We start from the raw sequence: 23,634 nt of genomic DNA, 5'->3' as shown, positions 1-23,634 counted from the left end.
ATTGTATTTTCGATATCTCTTAGCATTTACTTTAATATTTTGTATTTAAGATAAAACTTCATTGAACTAACACTTTATTACATAACTTATCTCTAGTTGTCTAATGTGTTAGACTTTAAAAAAAAGTACACCTAGACCAAGAGAGTATTTTTTAAAAGTTTACTTTACATAAGTATTACAAACTAAACTGCACAAAATGAAAGTACTTAAACAGTTGAGAAAATACATGAAAAACTACAGTCATTATAAATGCAAAGAAGTTTATTTAAATTTGTATGCAGTATTACCAAGTTAACAAGTAAAAGCAAGATACAATAACGCAATAAGATTGTTATCGCTTATTTTATATTATTTTGAGCAAAATGTTGGGCAAAATAAAGTTGTAAAATATTTGAAAAAGCATAAGAAAAAAACAGTCATTGACAATGTATTTAAATTAAAAGTTGTTAAGTTAAAAAAGTTTGTTTTAATGACAAGTCTAAGAAAAAAATTTGTATGAAAAAATAACAACAGTTGAGAAAATACAAGTAAAATGCTAGCCATTACCAATAAAAAAATATTTAAACTTATACGCAATACTACCAAAAACAAATTAAAGGCAACGCATAATAACGCTTCAAAGTTGTTTTTGGTCAATTTATAAGACAAATATTTGTGCAAAGTTAAACTTGTAAATCAACTAAAACAAGCGCAAGCACGGTACCGGTTATCACATCAAAGTTTTCCTTTAAAATATCTGTTCGAAAAAAAATAGTCTTTGACATTTAAAAGTTTGCAAATTCAAAGATTTTTTTATTTTAACAGATCGAAAAAATAGTTGAACAAAAAAACCACAACCGTTGAGAATAAACAAATAAAGTGTTTTTTATTAAGAATAAAAATGAGTTTATTTAGTTTATATGCAGCACTACTAAAAAACAATTACAGCCAACGTACAATTTTGTTATAAGTCAGTTTATAGCTTAAACTTTATACTGTTCTACGACAAGTAGTTTTGCAAAACCTAAAACATTTTAAAAAGGACAAATATAACACTGGACATCACAAACACATTAGAGTTTTTCTTCACCGATCCGTTGCACAAGTCACCCTCGCAAGTTTTGTAAACAGCCCGAACGTCGAAGCCGTTCAAGTAAAATTTCAACACGCCCTCGTCCACCGGCATCTTGTTGAAGCAGTCCTTGAACGTGTAATTCATCCCGAAGTACTCGTACGTCACAGTGACGCATGACGTCGTGTTTCGCGCGAACCTGGGGAAGCACCGGTCCACTCTCTTCCGGCATTCCGCTTCGACGCCCCGGATGTTGGGGAAGTGGCACTGGAAGCACTTCAAGCCGTTCGAACCCGCGAACTTACCGTTGATGTTTTCTGATAGGTTGAAACTTCCAATGCTGTTTTCTGATTGGTCAGCGACCCGATCGGTGTTTCCTGATTGGCTGATGTCACCGCTGATGCTCTCCAATCGGTTGTTGAAGTTTTTGTTGATGCTTTCCAACACCTTGTCAAAGTGCTTCGTGTGAGCGACAGCTATGACGCAACAGAAGAAGACGAGATGTATGAACTTTTTCATCGTTTAATATACTTGTTTCTGTAAGAAAATAAATTAAGAATTTTATGCTTACATTAATTAATATAAACAAAAGATGTGCGAAACAACTGTATTTGACTTTTGAATATCTTTAATAAACTTGTTTTTCAAAAAATTTTACTTTTGTACTAGTATTGACTTAAATAAACATTAGATGTGAAACAACTGTATTTGATCAGCTAATTGCTACTACTTCTGGTCTATGAGTAGTAATATTAAGAATGTATTTAAATTGAATAAAAGTATAATTTTCAAACTTTTATGAATATTATAAAACTACTATGAGCATAAATTAGCTAAAGTTTAAAGTTTGTAGAAAAGTTTTAAGCATATATAAACTACACAAGACTTGGGTAAAAGCTTCATAATAAAACAACTTAAACTTAACTACTGTTCTCTGGTCTATGAGTATTGGTATTAAAAATGTATTTGAATTTGAACTTAAGTTTAAACGTAAAACTATAAAAAAAATTATAAAGCTACTGTGAGCATAACTTAGCTAAAACTTAAAAGTTGTAGAAAAGTTATAAGCATATATAAACTACACAAGACTTGGATAAAAGCTTCATAATAAAACAAGTTTAAACTTCTACTTAATTATCGTAGCTTTTCCAAAAACCAAAACTGAATAAAAATACAGCTAAGTAACTTTCAAACTAAAAAAAAAACAAAAAAGAAACCTCTAATTGCTGATGATTTTCTGTAAAGTTAATTTACAAAGTTTTGCATTGAAATTGAAATAAAATATATTTAGTGTACTTGTAATAAGAAAAAAATATAATGAACAAACTTAAGTAAAACATATTTTTTGAAACGTTCGTTAAAAAACTTGTTGGTTATACATGATTTTTTAATAGATTGGTAAAAAAGTTTTTTATTATTAAATATTTTCGTCTTGGGAATTGATTTTTGTCAATTCAAGTTCAGTTTCCGAAACGGCTTTAGGCTTAAGTAAATTAGTAAGTTAGATTAAGACAAAGTCGGTAAAACAACATGTTTATAACAACAAAAAGACTAAACATTTGCAGAAACTACTAAAAATTATTGTTTTAAAAACTACAACCACAACTAATTAAATTAATAATAAAGCAAAAACATATTTTTTTATGATTGTATTCATTTTCTTTTTAACAATTTTTTCTATTCCCACCACTTTTGTTCTTTCTTGCCTTTTGTTTTGTACAACTGTAAAAACTTCTAGCGTTATCAACCAAATTAGAAAAAAAATATTAGTAGAGCATTTTTTAACGCTTAATTAATATATTCAGTCACCAAATTGTTTGGTTATAAGGATATAACGCTTATAAACTATTCCACTTTAATGCACCATTTTTTTCTTATGGTATGCTAGTTTAAAAACCAAAGACGTTTGAAACGACTACAAAATGTGTTTTTCTTATTAAACTTGTTATTTATTTTATTCAAAGCTAGAGAAACCACAAATTTAATTCTTTTTAAGTAAATGTTTAACATGTCTTAATTAACAAATTAGAATTTTAATTATAATTATTAATTAGGATTTATTTGGATTGATTTTTATGTATTGGATTTGTGTAACTGTGTTTGTAGTTGTATTTATACTTTTGTGTTTTTTTTGATATTTTATAAAAATAGTCACCATATATAAACATTACACGCAAACAGTAAATTTAAAAACAAAGTCTATAATTGGTGGATGAAAGTATGATTTACATAGACGAGGTCTTTGACCGAAGCTTAATTTGCATAATAAAGTCTCGAAAGAATAAATATACAAAGACTTTCTTAGGCCAGCAAAATTTTGCACCTTTAAGCTATTTTTTACACTGTATTAATGAAACTGCTTTTGTCTATTTTAAGGTGGGATAAGCTTAAATGGATCAGTACCTTAAACAATAGATCATTATAAAACTGTTTTAAAAACTTTAAATTATTACACATTATAATATTTCATGTAAAACAAAACAGGTATTCATCGTTGATAATCTCATTAAAATAATCAAAAATGAAAAGTCTAGTTACTGAAAAGTTCTAAGACGAAAATGTATTTAAGGTGTTCAGTAGCCTAATATAAAGTTTTTTTTCTTACAAATTTCAAATAAAAAAACTTAGAAACAGTTTTTTATTTTTGCACAAAGTATATTTTTCAATTAGATACATCTATTAAATATTACAGCTCGTACAACAGTTTATATAGATAGGTAAACAAAATCAACTTTTGTCGTGTATAACAACAAACCTTGACTGAGATTAAAACTTGTTCTAACAAATAGCAAAACTAGTTTATAAATCATCTTTGCACTTTATTATTGTATTTTTTTTAATAAAACATGCTTGTTTCTTTTCCCTAGCACCTTTACATTTGCGTATCTTTTTTATTGGTTTGGTATCGAGCAGCGTAAAAGTAAATTTCACTACGTTGCTTACAAAAGAGCTTTGTTTCAACTTAGTGGTTGTTTTTAGCAAGTTGATCAAAGGTCAAAGACTCTTCCAATAGCTTTCTTTGTCCTGGGCAAGACATTAAACTATATCAAAGTAAAGTACGGCTCGGTAAACAAAAAATTTTTTTGTTCACTAGATCCCCAGACCAACTTTTAGAGTGCTTTTTTGTCGTTTAATAAACTAACTTTCCAGAAACCAGCAAGTGCAGCTTCAGCAAGGCGAAGGGCAGAAACTGAAGGTTTTGGGAGTTCTTTGATGTACCTTTCGTCATCAGTGATAGTTCCTTACAGGAACGTTTCCCTTAAGATCTTCCTGACTCATGTTGTTTGCCAGCGTGAACAGAGAAAGTGAGCGATTAAACTTGCTCATTTTTAGAAAAAAAAAGTCAGCTCTTCTTACAAGTAGCCTGTAAAGTTTGACAGACAGATGCGCATAGCAGCATTGCCGAAGGTTTTTGAGAAATTTCTTCAAGGTTTTTGGCAACCCTGACATAGTCAACATAACTTCTTTATTTACTTGCAACTTTGTGATACAAAGACTAAAACTTAAGTATTTTTTTTACTAATTTTCTATTTCAAAATGTAGTGATCCTTTAGTCACGAATGATTCTAATCAGAACCATCCGCCTCACTTAAGTTATTATATCTAGGCAATATTTACCAGCCGTCGGGAAAGATTTACCAAACAAAAAATTAAGAGGACATTAAAAAAAGTTGATAAAGAGCTAGATTTTTTTTATTTTCAGATAAAGTTTTCAAGCAAAAATACTTGTCGCGGACCAGAAACTTCTGTTGAAGGGGGTACCATTCCCAACCCTAAAATAACGAATGGGTTAAGATTGTTGGTTGCTTTTTTTTTTCTAAAACATGCGTTTTTTGTTTTTTAAGTTTTGACCACGTTTTTTGTCAACTATTAAAGCGACTTTTTTATTTACAGCGGTCTATAGAAATTTTATATAATTTATAACAACAAATACTCAACCCAAATTTAACTAGAACAAAATTTTCTAAGAATGTAGTTATTAGCTGTGTGTGAACTGCAAATTACTCTCAGTTTTATGAAAAAATTTAGATTGCCTTCAATTATGCGACTACTTAATTATGTTTATCTATAACAGAAGTAGGAAATTTTTTAAGTATAACGGACAGGTTTATTGTATATAAGGGAAATCTTTATTAAAAAAAGCGAGCTGCGTAATTAAAAAAGTTTTATTATAAGAAATTTTGAGGCAAAAATCATTTCACAAGCTATAAAACTAAGAGCTAGCTCATTTCAAAATACTTTCTACAAAAATCTGAGTTTTTTTTTTTTTTTTTTCAAGCTAAAAAACACGTTGCTGACCAAATATTTGTATTGCCAACCCTTAATCTAACTGTAAAAAGCACTGTTTTTTTTTATATTTGACAACCTTTAAATTAGATCTTATACTGTTTGATATTCTTACCCTTAAAAAATATTTTAGAGGGGCTGTATAAAGATACTAGCTGTTCTGATATCAGGTATACCTTAATCAATTAATAATACTGCTTTAAGTTTTTATAACTGTTTTTGCCTCTAAAAAAATGTTTATTTTGTCCATTTCAGATTTTACACAGACCAGTTTTTTAATATTACTGTAGATAATAATACAAGTTCAAGTAAATAACATTTTGTAACGGAAGCACAGGATTTATACTTTATGTGTACAAAACTATCAACTATATATCCGTAAGGTTTAAGAGTTACTTTTAATAAAAGTCTTTTTAAATAACATAAAAACTACAAATAAAATTATCTTATACCACTAAATGTTTCTAAAAACCATGAACTATTTGTTAAACATTGTTAATTTACTACAATAAGTGTGTGCTTTTTAACATATGCCACAAATTTGACCATAATCTTTAACAGAAGATTATAAAATAAGTACAGTTAAGGATTAATTCCAGTGAAAACGATTGAATTTTAACACAATATGGTTGTTAAGTTTAAACCGGTTGAAATAAAAACATTAATAAACTAAATTACGTAATGTAACTACATAATTGTACACTTAAATTGCAAAATCCTACTTAGCTTAAATATATGTCTGTTATAAATATAGTAAATTAAGTATACTGAATCTTTAATTAAATTTATCATAATATATATATAATAGAATTATAGGAAATAATTAGCCTTGAATTACAGTGTTTTTAAAAATTACCTAAAATACAAAATTGTGAACATAAACATAGTTAAACAAGTTTTTATTCAGTCTAACAAAATACACAACAACCTTTTCATAAACTAACAACTGAAGAAAGTTATTAATCAATTTTCTAAATTTCGTTTCAGTTGGTCACATTTTATTTTTATACTATGCTTTAACAGTAAAAGACAATAAAATATAAAGAAGTGAAATAGGACGAGCGATAAGATAATGCAGTAAGTTTTTAAAGTAAAACTTGTTTTTTAAGTTTTACAAAAATATAGTATTATACTTGATAAAGAGATTCAATGACGTTTACATTTTAAAAAGTACGAAAATCACTAAAATATAAAATTTCATTTATAGAATACCAAAATATTAAAAACATATTTAATATTTTTTAAAGTTACAAACAGTTTTAACTGTTCAAGTTTCTCAATCAAAAAAATGTAAAACATTTTATCTCTAAAATTTTTTTTTTGAAATATTGTAGACATATATTTTTAAAAATCAGTTTTTACGAGTAGTTATTAATTTTAAATATATAGGATAACTATTTTCGATAACTTATTTAAATATATTTCTTAAGCGTATTTTGCTAAAACTATGTGTACATATGTTTCAATAAGATAACAACGATTTTCATTATAGCCCTTTAAAAAGTCTTATAAATCGACACACATGTATAAAAAACAAATGTTAATTTCCTTAAAATATTGCAAATTTCAACAACAATAAAAAATAAAAAACAACTGTACCGACTACTAATAATCGATATCAGCAAATTTCTTTATCAAAATTACCACTTCGGCTTACATTTAACTTGTGTAAAAATAATTTCAATTACATAATTTCAGTATTCAACGTTCAGTATTTTTTAATTTTTTAAGGAACGGCAATGCCACCCCGTTGAGTCAAGCCCTCGAATCTCTTGTAAGTGTAGTTTATGAACACCCAGTCTTTCGATTCGTCTATTTGGTCTGAAAATTGTTTTTATTAGATAATTTTGATTATACGCATAACTATGTTCTAAATTGGTTACTTGTCTGCAGTTAATCTTGTTTAAAATTTGTATGTCAAAAATAAAAAGAATAATTAGCTGTAAGAGATGACTAAAAAAATAAAACAATAAAAATTTTTGTAAAAAAATATAAAATTCATTTATATGTCTTTTTAGACAAATAACTCAAATTTTAAGAAATGTTCATTTTACTTTAAAAAATTACCTGTAGGAATAAAATTTACAAAATTATAATAAAAACTGGCAAAAAAACTGTTTTTTATTTTTGTTTTACTTATGTTTATTTATTGAAAATAAACAGTTTTAAGATAGAAACAAATAAACTATTTTTAATTTTGAAGCAAGGTTAGAACAATTTAGTATAATTTCAACTTTTTTTTTAATTAGTCATTAATGAACTTCTAATAGCTAAACATAACAGCTTATAATTAGATTACATCATTAAAGTAATGAAAAAGGCTAAAAATATTTTAATTAAATTAAAAAACTTACTGTTGCACAACATACAACTAATATACAAAAATATTTACAAAAAAAAACTTCAAAACTTTCTCAACATTAAAAAATTTTACTACTATTCAATAATTATTATAAATTAATTCACAAAGTTCAAACAACTTTAAAATGTAACATAGATTTTTTTTTTCAATTTATAGTCAGATACTTTAAATCTTTAATTTATTTATTTATTTAATAACCCAATAAACTTTAACAACGATTTTAGTTTAGTTTTCAGTTGTTGAAATATTGTGGTTGTAGTTAGTTATGAAAAAAAACAAATAATATTTTATTTGTTTTAGTAAAACTGCTCCACTTAACTACATTAAAAAATAATTTTTAAATTTGTCTAAAATTGGATTTCAAAAGCTGTGCAAATTAAAATTGGTACATTTCCTAACTAAAATATATTTTAATTAGTATCTAACCTCGAAAGTTTAATAAATAATAAATACAAACTTTAAAAAGAAACTTATAATAGAACAACAAACAAACTTTTAGTTTATAGACAAAAATTGTAAACGTAAAACTTTTATCAACTTATTGTTATTATTATATTATTATTATCATTCAGTAGACAAAAACAATTTATTTTAACGATCATACAAAAACATAGACTGAATTTTTAGTTCAAATCTAATTTGAGATCCTCGACAACAGCAGTTAATTTTTAAAAAACTTATGTTCTTTGCAATTAGAACATATAACATTTTAAACAAGTTTAAGTATAACAAAAATAAAAGTTCCAACTGAAGTTGACATCTGCTAATTAAAAACAAGCACCTTGAAATTTTAATAAGGTAGTTGCACGGAAAAAATCTAAAAAAATAACCAAACCTATGCTCATGTCTGCTTGTTTAGAATTAATAGCGTATATTTATAACAAACAATCTCAAATAAAATAGTCTGAATAAAATCAAACCTAATTTGAGGTCGGCTTCAGGGAAATCGTCGAAGTTGGAAGTATCTGTCAGGCTCTTCACCGTAACACTGATGGGAGCCGGTCTCTCCCTAATATGTTCCCAATCAACGTTCCTGTGAAATTACAAAGTTTTAAATAAGTTCCAGTGAAAATATAAGATCAACTCTTATGGGAGCCGGTCTCTCCCTAATATGTTCCCAATTAACGTTCCTGCAAAAATAGAGAATTTTAAATAAATTCCAGTGAAAATTTGAGATTAACACTAATGGGAGCTGGTCTCTCCCAAATATGCTCCCAATCAACGTTCCTGCGAAAATATACATAATGAGTTCCTATGAGTACAAGCGAGTAGTTGAGATGTGCTGTAGGAAAGTTTTTGGTCTTTTCTTATTGATTGGTATTAGTTTATACAACAACACCATATATTTTAAACTATTATTTTATTTACAAACTTGAAGAATTGGTGATTCTTGAGACTGTCGACATCCGGGTATCCGATCCTCTTCTCCCCCTCGCAGCACAAACTCGTCACCAGGTGTCGCGCCACGTCACTGATGGGGATTTCGTCGGGGAACACCTTCATGAGTTTTTTTGTTTTTTAATAAGGTTTTATTATATACATATATATAGTTTAAAATGCTATACTTTTTAACTCTTTAACTAAATATTACTTCTTCGTAAATATTTTGTATCTTTGTTAATAATATTGGTTAAAACAATTTTGTTTTTAATAAGGTTTTAACTATATATATTTACAATGCTGTATGTTTTAATCTTTTTAACTAAACATTACTTCTTCGTAAACATTTGGTATCTTTATTAATAATATTGGTTAAACGTCAAAAAACTATTCAATAGTTTTTAACTATTTTTTACAAAACGTTTCAGATCACAACTTATCAAGCTCAGGATTGGAAATAAATATTTTACGTGTATTTCATTTAAACTTGAATTACTTATATTTTTTAAATGTTATTACTTAATGAATTGGAATGTGTAGTAAGGATAAAACTAAATTGTTTTAAAACTAAATTTATACAGTACTGAACTTGTGTCATTTACATTTAATGTAAATTTATTATTTAAAAACTTAAAATACCAGGGATTTCCTCCACTGCATCACTTTGAAAAGCTTAAAATATTCACAAAATGTTCTAGAATATTTTTCTTAAAGTTTATACTAATATTTTCTATTAAAATTTTAATATACCAGGGATGTTCTCCACTGCATCACCTTGCGGTAGGTTTCCTGCGGAGACTCGCTGCAAAATGGTGGGTATCCTAAAAAATGTTATTAGGTTGTAAATAATATGATAAAAACAAATTGAAAATAAAAATGAGTATCCTGTAAAAAAAAAACCATTAAATTGAAAATAAAAATGAAAGCATGAGTTTAAACTATGAAAGTCGGGGTGAAAATTAATTCATAAAAATAAAAACTAGAAGAATTAATACATTTAGTACTATAATCAAATAACATCAACCGTAAAAAACTACTTTGAATATTAAAAAAATACAATTCTGCTTGAAAAAAAAAACATTACTGTGTTGACTAGAAGGTTTTTCTACCAAAACAATACTTTTTTATAAACTTTTTATTTGAAAAGAGTTGAAAATTTAATATTAAAAACTGCAATAACTGCACGGATTTATGTGTTCAATAATCTAACTGAACATTATTTAATCATAAAGAATATTTTTATTGTAGATAGAACACAACTAAATAAAATATAATTTAAACCATTATTTAAACATATTTTTACTAATTGGCACACTCTGATAACAATAAATATAAAAACTAAAAAACAAAACACTTGACAAACTGATTGCATTTCAAGGAATTTCAAAATTAATGAAATAAAACAACATTTTGAAAAACGAACCAATCAAACACTCGTACATAATTACTCCTAAGGACCACCAGTCACAACTCAATGTGTATCCTTGTTGCTGGAACACCTAAAAGAATAATTAATTAGTCATGCTTATTTCATTTCTTAAGTTTGTTTAGTCTAAAATAATGAATGGTTTATTAAGACAATGAATATCATTATATAAATTACGATGAAAAGAAACACATAACTTAACATACTAGTATGTATTAAAAAAAAAATAAATAAGTAAAAAAAGATACAAAAACTTTGCACACCTCAGGAGCGGTGTAGTCTCAAGCAATGTTTATTTAAATAATCGTTCTTTAGATATTATTTTTTCTTTATCATATAAATATTTAATGTTAATTTTAATTTAATTAATACAACTACTTTCTAAGAGATACGCATTTCTACAAACCTAAGGAGCAATGTGTTAGTATTAATAACTACTATAAATTTAATATTTTTAATAAACACAAACTTCAGGGGCGATGTAATCCGGTGTGCCGACTGTCGAGTAAGCCAGTTTCCTCCTCTTCGACTTCCAAGTTTCAGCTTTCCTCCGACTGTCGTTGGCCGTCGTCGGTCGCGTCGCTAAGATTTGATTGGTTGTTTATAATGAGTTTTTTTTTTTGTTTTTTATGAGTTTTAGGCTAATCGTCTTTTATACCTTCTGCTAACGGATGCAATTTTTTGCCCGAATTCAAAATTCCTATGTAGATTGTTTGCACCTATTGGTACCGAATAGAGTACTTTTTGTAATTTTTTTAATAACCGAATATGCGGTTACCACATGTTATCTCGGGTGTTGTGATTACAAGGGATTGTGAGTGTTTATTTTTTGGCCACAAAAAATGATATATTTGTCTATTTTTAATATTAGGCATTTTTGTTTAGTAATTTAATCTAAATATATACACTTTTTTGTAAAACGTTGAATTGTAAAAGTTTTATATTGAGTCAATTCAATGCTTAATTAATTTATAAAGAGCTTTTCCTAAAATTAAAACAGACTAAACCCAAAAATATGACTAAGACTAAAATTAAAAGTCTAATAAATTTAAAAAAAATAAAATAAAAGCTCACAGAAATCTATTGGTTGTGCTTGCGAGAGATCCCTGTAATACTCTGTACTGTGAGCCTTCTTTAAACCTGTGCACAGGCCGAAGTCTGAAAGCTTCAGGTGGCCCCTGGAATAAAAATAAATAGTTATTGTTAAATTATCTGGAATCCATTGATAAAAATATTTAATATTTTTAAAATTGATCTGCTATTTAAATGAAAACCAACAACTCTTTTATACTTTTCTCAACAAACCCTGTAATCAATTTATTGTAACTAAAAATTATTAATCATTAATAAGTTAATAAACAACCTTAAATCTACAAATAATTTTAAATTAATTTTAAATTAGTCAACTAACAAACTACCTGGAATCAACAACAACAATATAGTTAATTATGATTATTCAATTGACAAAAAACCTGGAATCAATGAGCAGATTATCGGGTTTAACATCTCGATGAATGAACCCTAATTCGTGGATGCTTGATATCGCCAGTATTGATTCGGCCATGTAAAATTTCGTCTGCTCCTCCGTCAAAGTATCCTTGTTCATCAACAATGTCATCATATCGCCTGTTTTAGGTTTTGTTTTTTAGATATCTGTTTCAAATTTATTTTTTGAAAGTGAAAAATATTTTTCGCTTTCCACCAATGGATGTAAATATTTTCCAGATTTTCTTAATCTGGAAAAAATATTAACGTCCATTAGCAGAAGGTTAGTAACTTTTTTGGTTTTTTTTATTGTAAAAGTCGTTTATAGATAAAGAGTTAAATTTTGTTCAAACTATAATCCTTTGTATATACGCAAATACTAAGCTTCTAAGGTCATCATATCGCCTGTGCTTATTTCCTGATAATTTTTCATAGACACTTAACAGAAGAAAAAAAATTGTTCATAAATTTTAAGTTAGGCGAAATCTTAAGAGGCAATGTTTTAATTAAGTTAAAAATGCACACTGCCAATACTCTGACATCGTATAAAACTTTAGAGTTACAAAAACTTTATTACGATGTAAGAAGAGTAAATTTTACAGCCTATATTTGATATCGAAGAAAAAAGGCCTGTATACACTAAACACTCAAATAATATCAAACAGTAAAGAAAATTTATTGACAACTTACTAATTAACTTAGCTTTATTAAATTTGTACTTATTCATGTCTTATATTTATGATTCATAATACCTTAAAATTACTTTCTTAAACTATCTGCTCAGTACTTAGTTTTTAATTTTCATCATATAGAAACATAGCTTTGTTTTGAAAACATTTGTAAAAAAAGAGCGATTTTAATTTAATTTTTTTAAGTTGCAAATAGTATATTTAATAAGAGAAGAGCAAAAAATAAAAAAATAAAGGTTTCATCAGCGACTTAGTAACAAGTCTAGCTAATCTATATTTATTCAAATACTTTAAAAAATACGGTAGTTAAATAAAACATAGATTTAAATCAATATTAGCTTTTATTTTAGACCTAATAAAATGAGTTCATGTAGAAGCAGTGTACACAAATATTTTTATTAAAATCAAGTATGTACACAAGTTATCATTTTCTATTTCAAATTGTTTTCTGATAGTTTTTGCTTTTTTAACATGTTTGTAAATCAGTAATAGATTCTGAATATAAGTATATTTATTTAAACACAAATTGAGCACAAAATAATTATCAGTTCTCTTTTTTGCACAGTTTTCAAATTTACTGCTGTACAGTATAGACTTACAATAAAAAAATATTTATGTAAACTAAATAGCCTCATTAAATATTATAGTTTATAAGGTAAATTATGATAAGTTAAAGTTTTATAGCTTAAGTTTATGCTCAACATAAAATATTACCAGAATATCAGTAAAGTAGTTTTTAAAATGATACTAGGAGTTATATTAACAGAACTGTACTTTAGGTACACACTCTTTTGTTATAGCACTATAATTTTTTTTTTAATTCAATTAATAATAAATTATCTTTGATACTTAAAATGTGTATTAGTAATGGTTTTTGGTAAGAAGTACTTTTTACCTTTCAATTTGACGCCTGTTTAAAATAAGGTTATATTTATCAAAAACGTTACAATCAAACATTAGAAATCTCTTATAAAGTATTTAATTCTAGATTGGTAAAGCCAACAAGAATTTAAACTGAATAACTTTAATTAAAGCTTAATTTGTATAATTAGAGCATTAATGTATCTAAGTACAACAAAACTTAAATCACATTTGAACAATGTGCTTATTTATAACCATATAAAACGAGATTTATGAACTTCTTCATTTTTAAACTTAAACAAACAAAGAAGGTTATATTTAATAAAATACATTACAGCTGAGTTTTACATATTTTAGAAGAAAGTTCTTTAAAAATATTATATTGGCAAACTCACAAGACTTAAATTTGTAATTAATTCTAATTAAAACTTTATTTGTATAAATAGAAAACTAATGTGGCAAAGTATTTAAAACAACATTGTAATTACATTTAATCATGTTTAATTATAACCTTATAAAACAAGTCATGCTTGTCAAAACATGATATATATGCCCTAAAACTTCCCACAAAAAGTTAAAATAAGTGTTGCAATTTCATAAAAGTAATGAAAACAGTTACATAAAGTTAAATTAATAAAATTATGTAACTCTAAATTATATATAATTCAGATTTTTTAATTGAAATACTTTTATCACACTAATCCAGCAAGTTATTTTAGATGCACGTTTATTAATAGTAAATTTATTAACAGTCACGTAAATACACAATTAGCATGTGACCTCTAAGTAGCAGCTACATTATATTTAAATATATATGATTTAAATAAATTAGATGTAAGTAATACAAACATCACAACACTATTTAATTAGCTTTTATTTAAGGACAACTTATAATATTATACTAACTTGTTAAATCAGTTAAAAAAAAAGATTTTACACTGCACCAGTGGCCACGCTAGCCAGTTTTGTAAAGGAATTTACAAGTATTAAAAAAACTTCTTAATTTTACACTTTTTAAAACTAAATTAGTAAGATAAAAATACTACAACACAAAATCGATCGTAAACAAGTGTTTGTTTAAAAATAAAAGTTATAAAGTATTTTAACAAGACTTTTTTTTAAGTGGAACATCTGCTCCAATGTTCCATTACACGCGGCGCCCTGCACTGTACTAATATAATAAAGCTTCGTTATTTTGAAAAACTACATAATTAAAATAACTTAAATGTACTAATACAAACATCACCAAAATGTTTTTCTACTAACTTTGCTTAAGGAAAACTTTAAATTATTACATTTACGTACTAAAAAAGAGTGCTCAGTTTTAAATAAAAAGCAAATTTAGACATACATGCTCCCGGGACTTTAAGTGCGCACCTTTTCAATGTCCCTGCCAAACAGCCAAATAGTCAAGTTTATAAAACAACATACAGCCAACCTACTGTCATTCGAACCATAAAATAAACAAATATAAAGTTGACATTTCCGGAAAGAAACTCCATGATGAATAATTTTTAAAATAAATTATATTCAATCAAGACAATATATTTTCAAACACTATTGTTTATCAACAACTTTTTAGGCAAGTTGCAATACGTTTTCAATTAATAAAAAAATCCATGATGCGGTACAAACCATAAAGGTACAGGTTATTCAGTATCATAATTTAGTTAAACTGCATATCTAATTCAAATTTCAAATAAATTAGTAAGATAAAAATACTGCAGCACAAAATTGTTCGTAAACAAGTGTTTGTTTAAAAATAAAAGTTATAAAGTATTTTAACAAGATTTTTTTTAAGTGGAACATCTGCTCCAATGTTCCATTACACGCGGCGCCCTGTACTGTACTAATATAATAAAGCTTCGTTATTTTGAAAAACTACATAATTAAAATAACTTATATACACTAATACAAACATTACCAAAATATTTCTCTATTAACTTTGTTTAAGGAAAACTTTAATTTATTAAAAATACTTTAAAAAGAGTCCTCAGTTTTAAATAAAAAGCAAATTTAGATATAAATGCTCCCGGGACTTTAAGCGCGCACCTTTTCAATGTCCCTGCCAAATAGTCAAGTTTATAAAACAACATACAGTCAACCTGCATTCGGACCATAAAATGAACAAATATAAAGTTGAGAAACCTCCAAAAAGAAACTTCATGATGAATAATGATTAGAACAACTTATACTTAATCAAGACATTAGGTTTTCAAACACTATTGTTTATCAAAAACTTTTTAAGCAAGTTGCAATACATTTTCAATCAACAAAAAAATCCATGATGAGGTACAAACTATAAAGGTACAGGTTATTCAGTATCATATTTTAGTTAAACTGCATATATAAGTCAAATTTCACCACACGCGGCGCCCCTGCACAGTACTAATATATAATCGACCAACCTCCGGGAAGAAATTCCATGATGAGGTACAGGTTGTACACGTCTTGGAAGGAGTAGAACATTTTGACCACCCACGGGTTCTCAGCTTCCACCAGGATGTCCCTCTCCGCCCTGACATGCGCCACCTAGTGGAAAGTACCCATGGTTAATTTAAAAATTAAATAAAATTTAAAAAATAGATGAAAAATGAAAAAATACAAAAATAAAGTAAGATTAAAAATTAGACTCATGAAATTATGTGATGTCCGTGATTAATGAACAACAACTAATTTTTTCAATTAGCACTGAACTAGAAAATACTGAACTTCAAGGAAATAAGTAACTACAAGTTGTTAATTGCTATAATTTATTAAATACTTTTATTCAATAAAGCCCAACTTTTTAAACATAAAGTGTTTAAAGAAAAATTTAAAATAAACTTTAAAAAGTTGTCAGGTATGGAAGTTAAATTCATCAGTTGTGCGATGATGTTTTTTATATTAAGTACTATTTTTAGATTGAGCTTCCATTTAAAAAAAATTGTTATTATAATTTACCCGTATACAATCCATGGTTTTAAACTTTTATTGCATTTATTTTCGTACATAAATTGTTTAATGGTAATTTTTATTACTTTTAATTGTATAACTACAGAATTAATTAAAAACAATTTTATATAAATCAGTCTTATAAATACCTGTTGTTATTACTATTAAATATTTAAACTTTAATTGCTACAATTTTAAAAGTATTCTAAAATTACTAGTACTTTAAAAAAAAAACGTAATATTAACTAGTACTACTTGGTAGAGATTTTGCATTTAAGCAAATATTTGTGATTTATTTAAAGACAATTAGAAATGGTAAAAATTTTTACTTGTTTTAGTTTTTTATATCATCACTATTCTTACTAAAAACAAAAATAACTAGACAATATATTAAATACTTTTTATTAAAATAAACAGTAAACTATACAATCTTTAGTGCGCAGTTTTTTTAACATTACTCTGAATTAAAACTGTTTAAACTTATATAAGAAAAAACTATCTATTTAAGTTTAGTTGAAACTTGAAAGTAAAAATTTAACATTTTTCCACACGTATCAAACACATAAACTATTATCATATAAACATTTGAACTACATTAAATCATTTCTAAATAGTACTTATACGATCAGGTTAAGAATAAATATTCTTATAAATTTATTTTGTACAGTAACTTTACTTATAGTAAGATTTTGAATGGCTTTTAAAGACTTAGATAAAATATTTGCAATACACACTTGAGCACTTAAGATTAGAATTTTTAAATCTCAAGTGTGGCCGCATTTTTTTATCAAAGTTAATTCGCTGCCAAAAGAAAAATATCTAAATTTATTAAAGTAGTATTACAACAACTAAAATCTCAACTTCGAAAACATTAATTTTAGTAGCATTTCACCACTAAAATATTCTTATAAAAGCTGAACTCATAATAAAAGTTCAATGAAAAAATGTATCTGTATTGTTTTGGCCAAAATAGAGACAAACTACAATACCAAATAAATTTATGACTTAGAGGAAATACTGTAAATAAGACATTCTCAGCATATATATCTATAAATTAATTAAGTAGATATTTTCTAATTAAATTGTAAATATATTGGACATCTGTTACTATACTTATTACATTTTTATAACTATTGCAAAATTCGAATACTACATTCTGAAAAAATTAACCTTAATAACAACTATTGTTTTTATCAACTATTGATAGATAGAACAATTTTGTAAAAACTTTGAAAACTTTTTATTTTTAGTTTAAAAAAATCTAGGAAATTCTATTATATTTTTTTGAAAAACTTAAACAAAAAAGGTTTCAGTTAAAGTTGAAAAAGAATTTAAAATTTATCATAACTAATGTCTTTATTATAACTTGAAGCAAAGAATATTTTTTAACTTGAAAAATCATAAGAATTAAAAAAAGTAACTTTTTTCATTAGCAAAAATATGAGATTACAATTCTTAATTCAACAATCACCCTTTTTAGTATCTTGTTTAGAATATTTATATAACCTGAAAAACAAAATTATGCTTTATCATTAATGAAAACAGAAACCTGTTCTTTTTCCATCATGTCTTTCTTTCTGAGCATTTTCATGGCGTAAACGTGACCAGTGTCTTTCTTTTGTACCAATCTCACCTGTTTTTAACATTTAATACAAAATTTTTTGAATAAAAAATTCTATGCAAACAAATCGTTTTCAATTTTCTTTAGCTAATTAAAAGCTGTTTAAGCAAGTTTGTTTTATGCCTTAATTAATAAGTAATTGTAAACGTGACCAGTGTCTTTTTTTTAGTACCAATTTAACCTTTAATTTAATATGAATTTATACAAAAAATATTATCTTTTCCAAACAGTTCTTTCAGTTTTTTATTCAAAACTTTAGAAAAGCTTTTAAAGAAAATGTTCTATTTACTCTGATAAGAAGAAAGTGTTAAAAAAATGTTAATTGAGTTCAAGCTTTATAAAAAACATGTTAAACTCAGTTGGAAAATATTTCAAACCTTTTAAGTTATACTAGATAAACTGATATTAACCAACAGTTTGTATGTACAAATAAACAGTACTTGTAGTATTTTTAACAATATTTAAAAAAATTTAAAAGTTTAGAAATCATTTTTGTTTTATTTTTAAATTGATAGTATTTAAAAATATAAACAAAAAACATATCATAATTTTCACTTGTTTTTACATTTTAAACAAAAAAATCTGCTTTTATATAACAATAATATTCAGGATGCATTATATTGTTCTAATAAATTTACTCTTATCTATTTCTTTACTTTACAAGTTTAAATTTACTCTTTTTTAAGTTGCATATATAACAGTACTCGTATTTTCAATTCTCGCTGAACATATATGGACCAAAGTTTTAGGTAGAGCAAAAGTTTAAGGATAAATCAAATTTACATTGTTAAGTATAACTATTTTAGACTTGAAAACTTTCAATTATACAAAATGCTTCAGTCTTTTTTCTTTTTCGTTTTAAAACTAGCTTATAATTTATGTGAAAATTAAGGGTCTGATAAAAGTATCTAAAGCATAAGTAATCAAAAAATTAGTTATCTAGGTATAAACATGTTTTTTTTTTAAGTTTGTCAATAACTTTATAACTATTTTCAAGATTAGTCATTAAATTGTTTTCTATCAAAAAATTACAAACTAAAACTTAAAAAACTTCTAAAACAAATCTAAGCTAGATGTACTCAAGAGCTGTTGTTTTTATCAAAAACTAATCAAAAATAATTATGAAAAAATTTAGTATAAATAGAATTTTATTGAAAAACTATGAAACTTTAATCATACTTCAATTATTTACTCAAACATAAATAAATTCTTTACATATACTTTTAAAAACATCTGAAATGTAGTTTTTTTTTTGGAAGTCTTTTTTTTTTAGTTTTAGATTTAAATTTCACATTCCATTTTTAGCATACTTCTTTAATGGCTGTAAAATATTTTAAACAACTAAAAATAAATGGTATATTTTGTTTTTTTCAATAGACTTTTTATAGTTTAACAAAAGCTACATCTTACAAAAACTATTAGCACATTCAACTTCAGATATTTAAAACTATGAACAAAAACAAAGAACAACATGCTAAATATAAAAATTACACTATAAAATAACAACAATAAAAATATTGATATAAAAATTATCAATAAATCAAAATTTCAAAATTGTAAATAATTGGTTTTAAAAAAATTTTATTTTATAGTAAATTTTCAATCATTTTTCAAAAACGCATAATGTTTTACATATAAAAATAACAACATATAAGTAGTACATATGTAAGTATAGTAGCTATATAATAGTAATATAGTATAGGAGCTAACCTCACCAAACGCACCCCTGCCAATGACCTTGAGCATCTCGAAATCTCCCAATCCCAGCCGGGTTCTCTTCAACCTCAAAAAATCCGTCTCCTTCATTGCGTGCTCCACCCTCCTCTTCTCTTTCTATAAATGTTTTATTTGATTTTAAATAAAGTCTAAACTAGTTTTCTTAAATGGTATGTGGGTAAACGACCAAAAAAAAAAAAAATTTAATGACACCCTTCTCTTTTCTTTCTATACAGTATAAATTGATTTTAAATAAAAAAATTATCTAACTTTGCTCTTTTCAAATGGTATATGGTCAAAAGACGCTTAACAAATAAAATTCTTTATGACACTCTTTTCTCCTATTCTCTTTCTTTACAATTATTTTTTAATGATATCAATATTACTTTGATTTAAATTGAGATAAATTACCATGGGCCAACTGGTGAACTTATAAATACCTAAGCTTATAGGGAGTTTCAGAAAGACTTTTAAAATGAACAATATCATTATACTCTGAGATAGTACGATGCTTTTAACATACACTAATTCAAATGCCATTAGGTATTTATCAAAATTATTAATAATTAACAAAAAAACTGAGCAAATAAAAATAAACAAGATTTTATCTTACAAATATTTAAACATTTTTTATAACTTCTGTAAATTTGAAAGTATTGTAATGTAGCGTTTATATTATATTATATAACTACTAATTAGTACCTGATCCTCGTGAAGTCCCTCCTTCTCCATCATGCCTTCCAATTTCTGAATTCTCCCATCTCTCTCTATCTGCTGGTTGATCAGGTTTGAGTAAAATGTTTCCAGATGCACCTTCAAATTATAAGTATTTTTTAAAGACAGTGTCAAGAATAATTGTGGCAATTTTACTCTGCTTTATAATCAATCTTTTTTATAATATTTTCATTTTTTATAGCTGGGAAGATAAGTTCCTTGTTTGGCAGAAAATCAAATGAATCAACGGATTTAAAACAACATAAGGTTATCAGAAATAAAACTGCTTGCCATTTAAGATAAAAAAACACATGTGTACTAAATAAAGCTTTGTTGACACACACCAAATTCTTTATTATCATTTAACATTAAAAAAGTTTACAAAAAAAGTTTTCATCCATGCAACATTTTGTTTTACTTAGCACTGAAAGTTTAATATAAATTCTCTAACCTTGGCCTTCTTCACTTTCTCCATGGTGTGTCGGCTCAGCTGCATGCTGTGGTTGCTCAAACTTCCCAGCTGGTCTCCTTGCGAGGCCATGTTCAAGATGGTAATAATGTGTTATACCAAGTTTTTTATAGTTTTAATTAACAAATATTTTCAGCACCTGTGTGATAAATTTTTTAGTTGAATGATGTTAAAAAAAGCTTTGTGAATCAGAGATACAAAAAAATCAAAAGCTGTCAGTGATGTCAACAACTCATTTTTTAGTTAAATTGTCCTTTTCAGCGTTTAGTTTATAAGTTACATATTACTGTAGATATAATTTTTGGGGCTTTGATTTTTAAAAATAAAAAAGGATGCTTTACTACATTTCACAAAAACTTTAAGAGAATTTTCTTAATAATATCTGCCAGTTTTTTAATAACTTTCTTTGATAAATAGTCTCACTTTGTACAAACTTTAATTTAAGATTAAAAATTTTTTTTCAACCTGAGTTAGCTTGTTACTATGATTGTAAATAATAAGTACTAAAATAATCAATCTATAGATATTATTTCAACTTCATGTTTCAACTTTAAGGTTCTAATTAAATTTATGAGCGCTTGTAGTAAAACTTAGTTTTATTTTAAACACTTTTTATATCAAATCTTAAGCAATAACATCCCCTTTTAACTTATTCTAGTTTGAAATTTCATACTTAGTATATCTGCTTGGAATGGTGCTTCTGGCTGCTATTTGAAATCTATTGTCTGTATTGGTTTAAAGGGTTACACAACAATTCAAATTCCGACAATTCAAGTTCTAAATAAAAAATTTAAAGGGCCACAACTTTAAAAATTTTATATATCAGAAAAAGTAAAAAATATGTATGTTGGTATTATTAATATCTACAGGCCATTATTTTCTTTTTGTAAAATATTGAATATTTCTAAAGACATTTTAAAAATAAGTATACTTTTAAACTTATTTTAGCCATATTGAAAAAAAATATGTGATATTTTGAAAAAAGAAAAAATGGCCTGTAGATATTAATAATACTAACATACATATTTTTTTCTCAAATATATAATACTTTTTAAGTTGTGGCTCTTTAGATTTTATTCATTATAATTTGAATTTTTGTGCACCTTGTTTAAAGAATTGTGACATGACCTAACAGCTCTGATACTTACAAACCCCTTGTTTATATTGCCTGATGAAGTTGGATGAGTTCACAACAGGGCTACCACTCTTAGGCCAAAATAGTTACATCACACTAGATCAAGTTTATGGGAAAGCTTAAAAAAAAAGTAATTAAACCCAAAAACTTAAAAACGTACTTTTATCGTAGTAGTAACTAAATTTTAGTTTATAACAAAAGTAGTAAGTAAAAATAATTAAAAAAACAGAGTTGCAAAAGGATTTTTATTTCTTGAATTTCTAATTTTTTTCTAGGATTTTGAAATAAAAAGTATTTCTATTTCTATTATAAATTAACTTTAAGGTAAAAACTGACTTAAGTAGTACAAAAAACATATAAAAGATACTGTAATGCTACTTTAAATGTGTTTTACAACAAAAAGTAATGAAAAGGACACAAAAAAATATTGTATATGATAGATTTTTGTATTTTATCAGAAATTAATTATTTTACACAAGACAGGGTTGTAACTCTTTGAGTCTAAAAAACTATCCTTAGTAACTAAAAACAGAGTTATACTGATTATTTTTTAAGCATTTTAGATATCTTAAATAAATTATTTTTAAAGTTAAATAAACTTTTCAAAATTAATACAAATCAAGTTTTCGAACAATACTAGTTATAAAACATCAAAATAATGAAACTTAAACAGCTAAATCTTATTCAAGATCTATAAAATTTGTAATACAATTTTTTAAATCTTTAAGCTATTTTGAAATTTTGTTAAAATACCAAACTGGCATGAGTCATCCTGTGTTTTTTTTCTTATCTTAAAATGGCCTGAGTTTTCCTGAGTCATACTAATATTTTCAAAAATTACAAACCAATATGAGTTATTCATCATGAGTGTGTGGCAACTCTGTTTTCATGTAAAAATTGTTTGAAATTCCAAGTTTTTCCAATTATTTTAGTTATTTTTGTTAAAAACTCCAGGAATCTTCAGGACTTTTTCAAAATTTCCTAATTTTGAGGTCCTTTTGCCTAAATTATTAAACTTCAGATTTTTTCCAAGATTGAGGTTTTTGGAACACCTGAAAAATCTAGCCTGGGATCTAAGAATATATTCAAGCTTGCTAGAGGTTTTCAAAAAAAAAGAAATAGTCTGAGTATGCCTGAAATTTCCTGCATTTTTTTAAACTTATCCTAAGTAGTCTGAGTCTGTGGCAACTGTGTTACAAGTTTTTAAGAGAATGCTGAGCACTTTCTGATCTATGTATCTTATCTAAATTAATTTGCAACAACTGATTGTGGGTTTACTTTGGTGGCAATGTTCACACAGATGGATTTTTGGTGCGTTTTTTAATTTCAAAATTAGTAAACAGTCACAAAATGATTTAAGTTACAGGATTTTCAATGTTGAGATTACAACCCTCTGACAGCTTTCCAATTGACAAGCCAATATATAGTTTATTAAACGACAAAAAAAAACACTCAAAATATTTGGTCCTAAGACCTGGTGCACAAAACCTTTTGGTTATTGAGT

The 23,634-nt window shown here is 26.0% G+C and overlaps 1 protein-coding gene across 1 annotated transcript; it reads right to left on the bottom strand.

Moving 5' to 3' along the window:
• Positions 1-6,634: 6,634 nt before the first annotated feature.
• LOC145840692 (serine/threonine-protein kinase 38-like) lies at positions 6,635-21,130 on the bottom strand. The gene is made up of 13 exons (XM_082948018.1): positions 20,978-21,130; positions 20,515-20,625; positions 19,807-19,929; positions 18,025-18,108; positions 15,950-16,073; positions 11,979-12,132; positions 11,581-11,684; positions 10,976-11,088; positions 10,504-10,579; positions 9,831-9,901; positions 9,073-9,197; positions 8,621-8,733; positions 6,635-7,159 (listed from the first exon to the last, which is right to left on the bottom strand). Exons 1-13 carry the CDS (start codon positions 21,065-21,067, stop codon positions 7,065-7,067), a joined length of 1,383 nt encoding a protein of 460 aa, XP_082804144.1. The 5' UTR covers positions 21,068-21,130; the 3' UTR covers positions 6,635-7,064.
• Positions 21,131-23,634: the final 2,504 nt, after the last annotated feature.

Source organism: Thalia democratica, chromosome 7, assembly GCF_965202585.1.
Source record: "Thalia democratica chromosome 7, ktThaDemo2.hap1.1, whole genome shotgun sequence".
Lineage (NCBI taxonomy): Eukaryota > Metazoa > Chordata > Thaliacea > Salpida > Salpidae > Thalia > Thalia democratica.
The sequence above is the reverse complement of the archived record's forward strand: the minus strand, read 5'-3'. Positions and strand labels throughout refer to the sequence as shown.

Excerpts from the sequence above, each read along its gene's own strand:
- LOC145840692 (XM_082948018.1), bottom strand. The coding sequence starts at position 21,067 with ATGGCCTCGCAAGGAGACCAGCTGGGAAGTTTGAGCAACCACAGCATG. Across the intron at positions 20,626-20,977 it reads AGAAAGTGAAGAAGGCCAAG|GTGCATCTGGAAACATTTTA; the intron begins GTTAGAGAATTT and ends TATAATTTGAAG. Across the intron at positions 11,089-11,580 it reads AGCACAACCAATAGATTTCT|CGACGCGACCGACGACGGCC; the intron begins GTGAGCTTTTAT and ends ATCAAATCTTAG.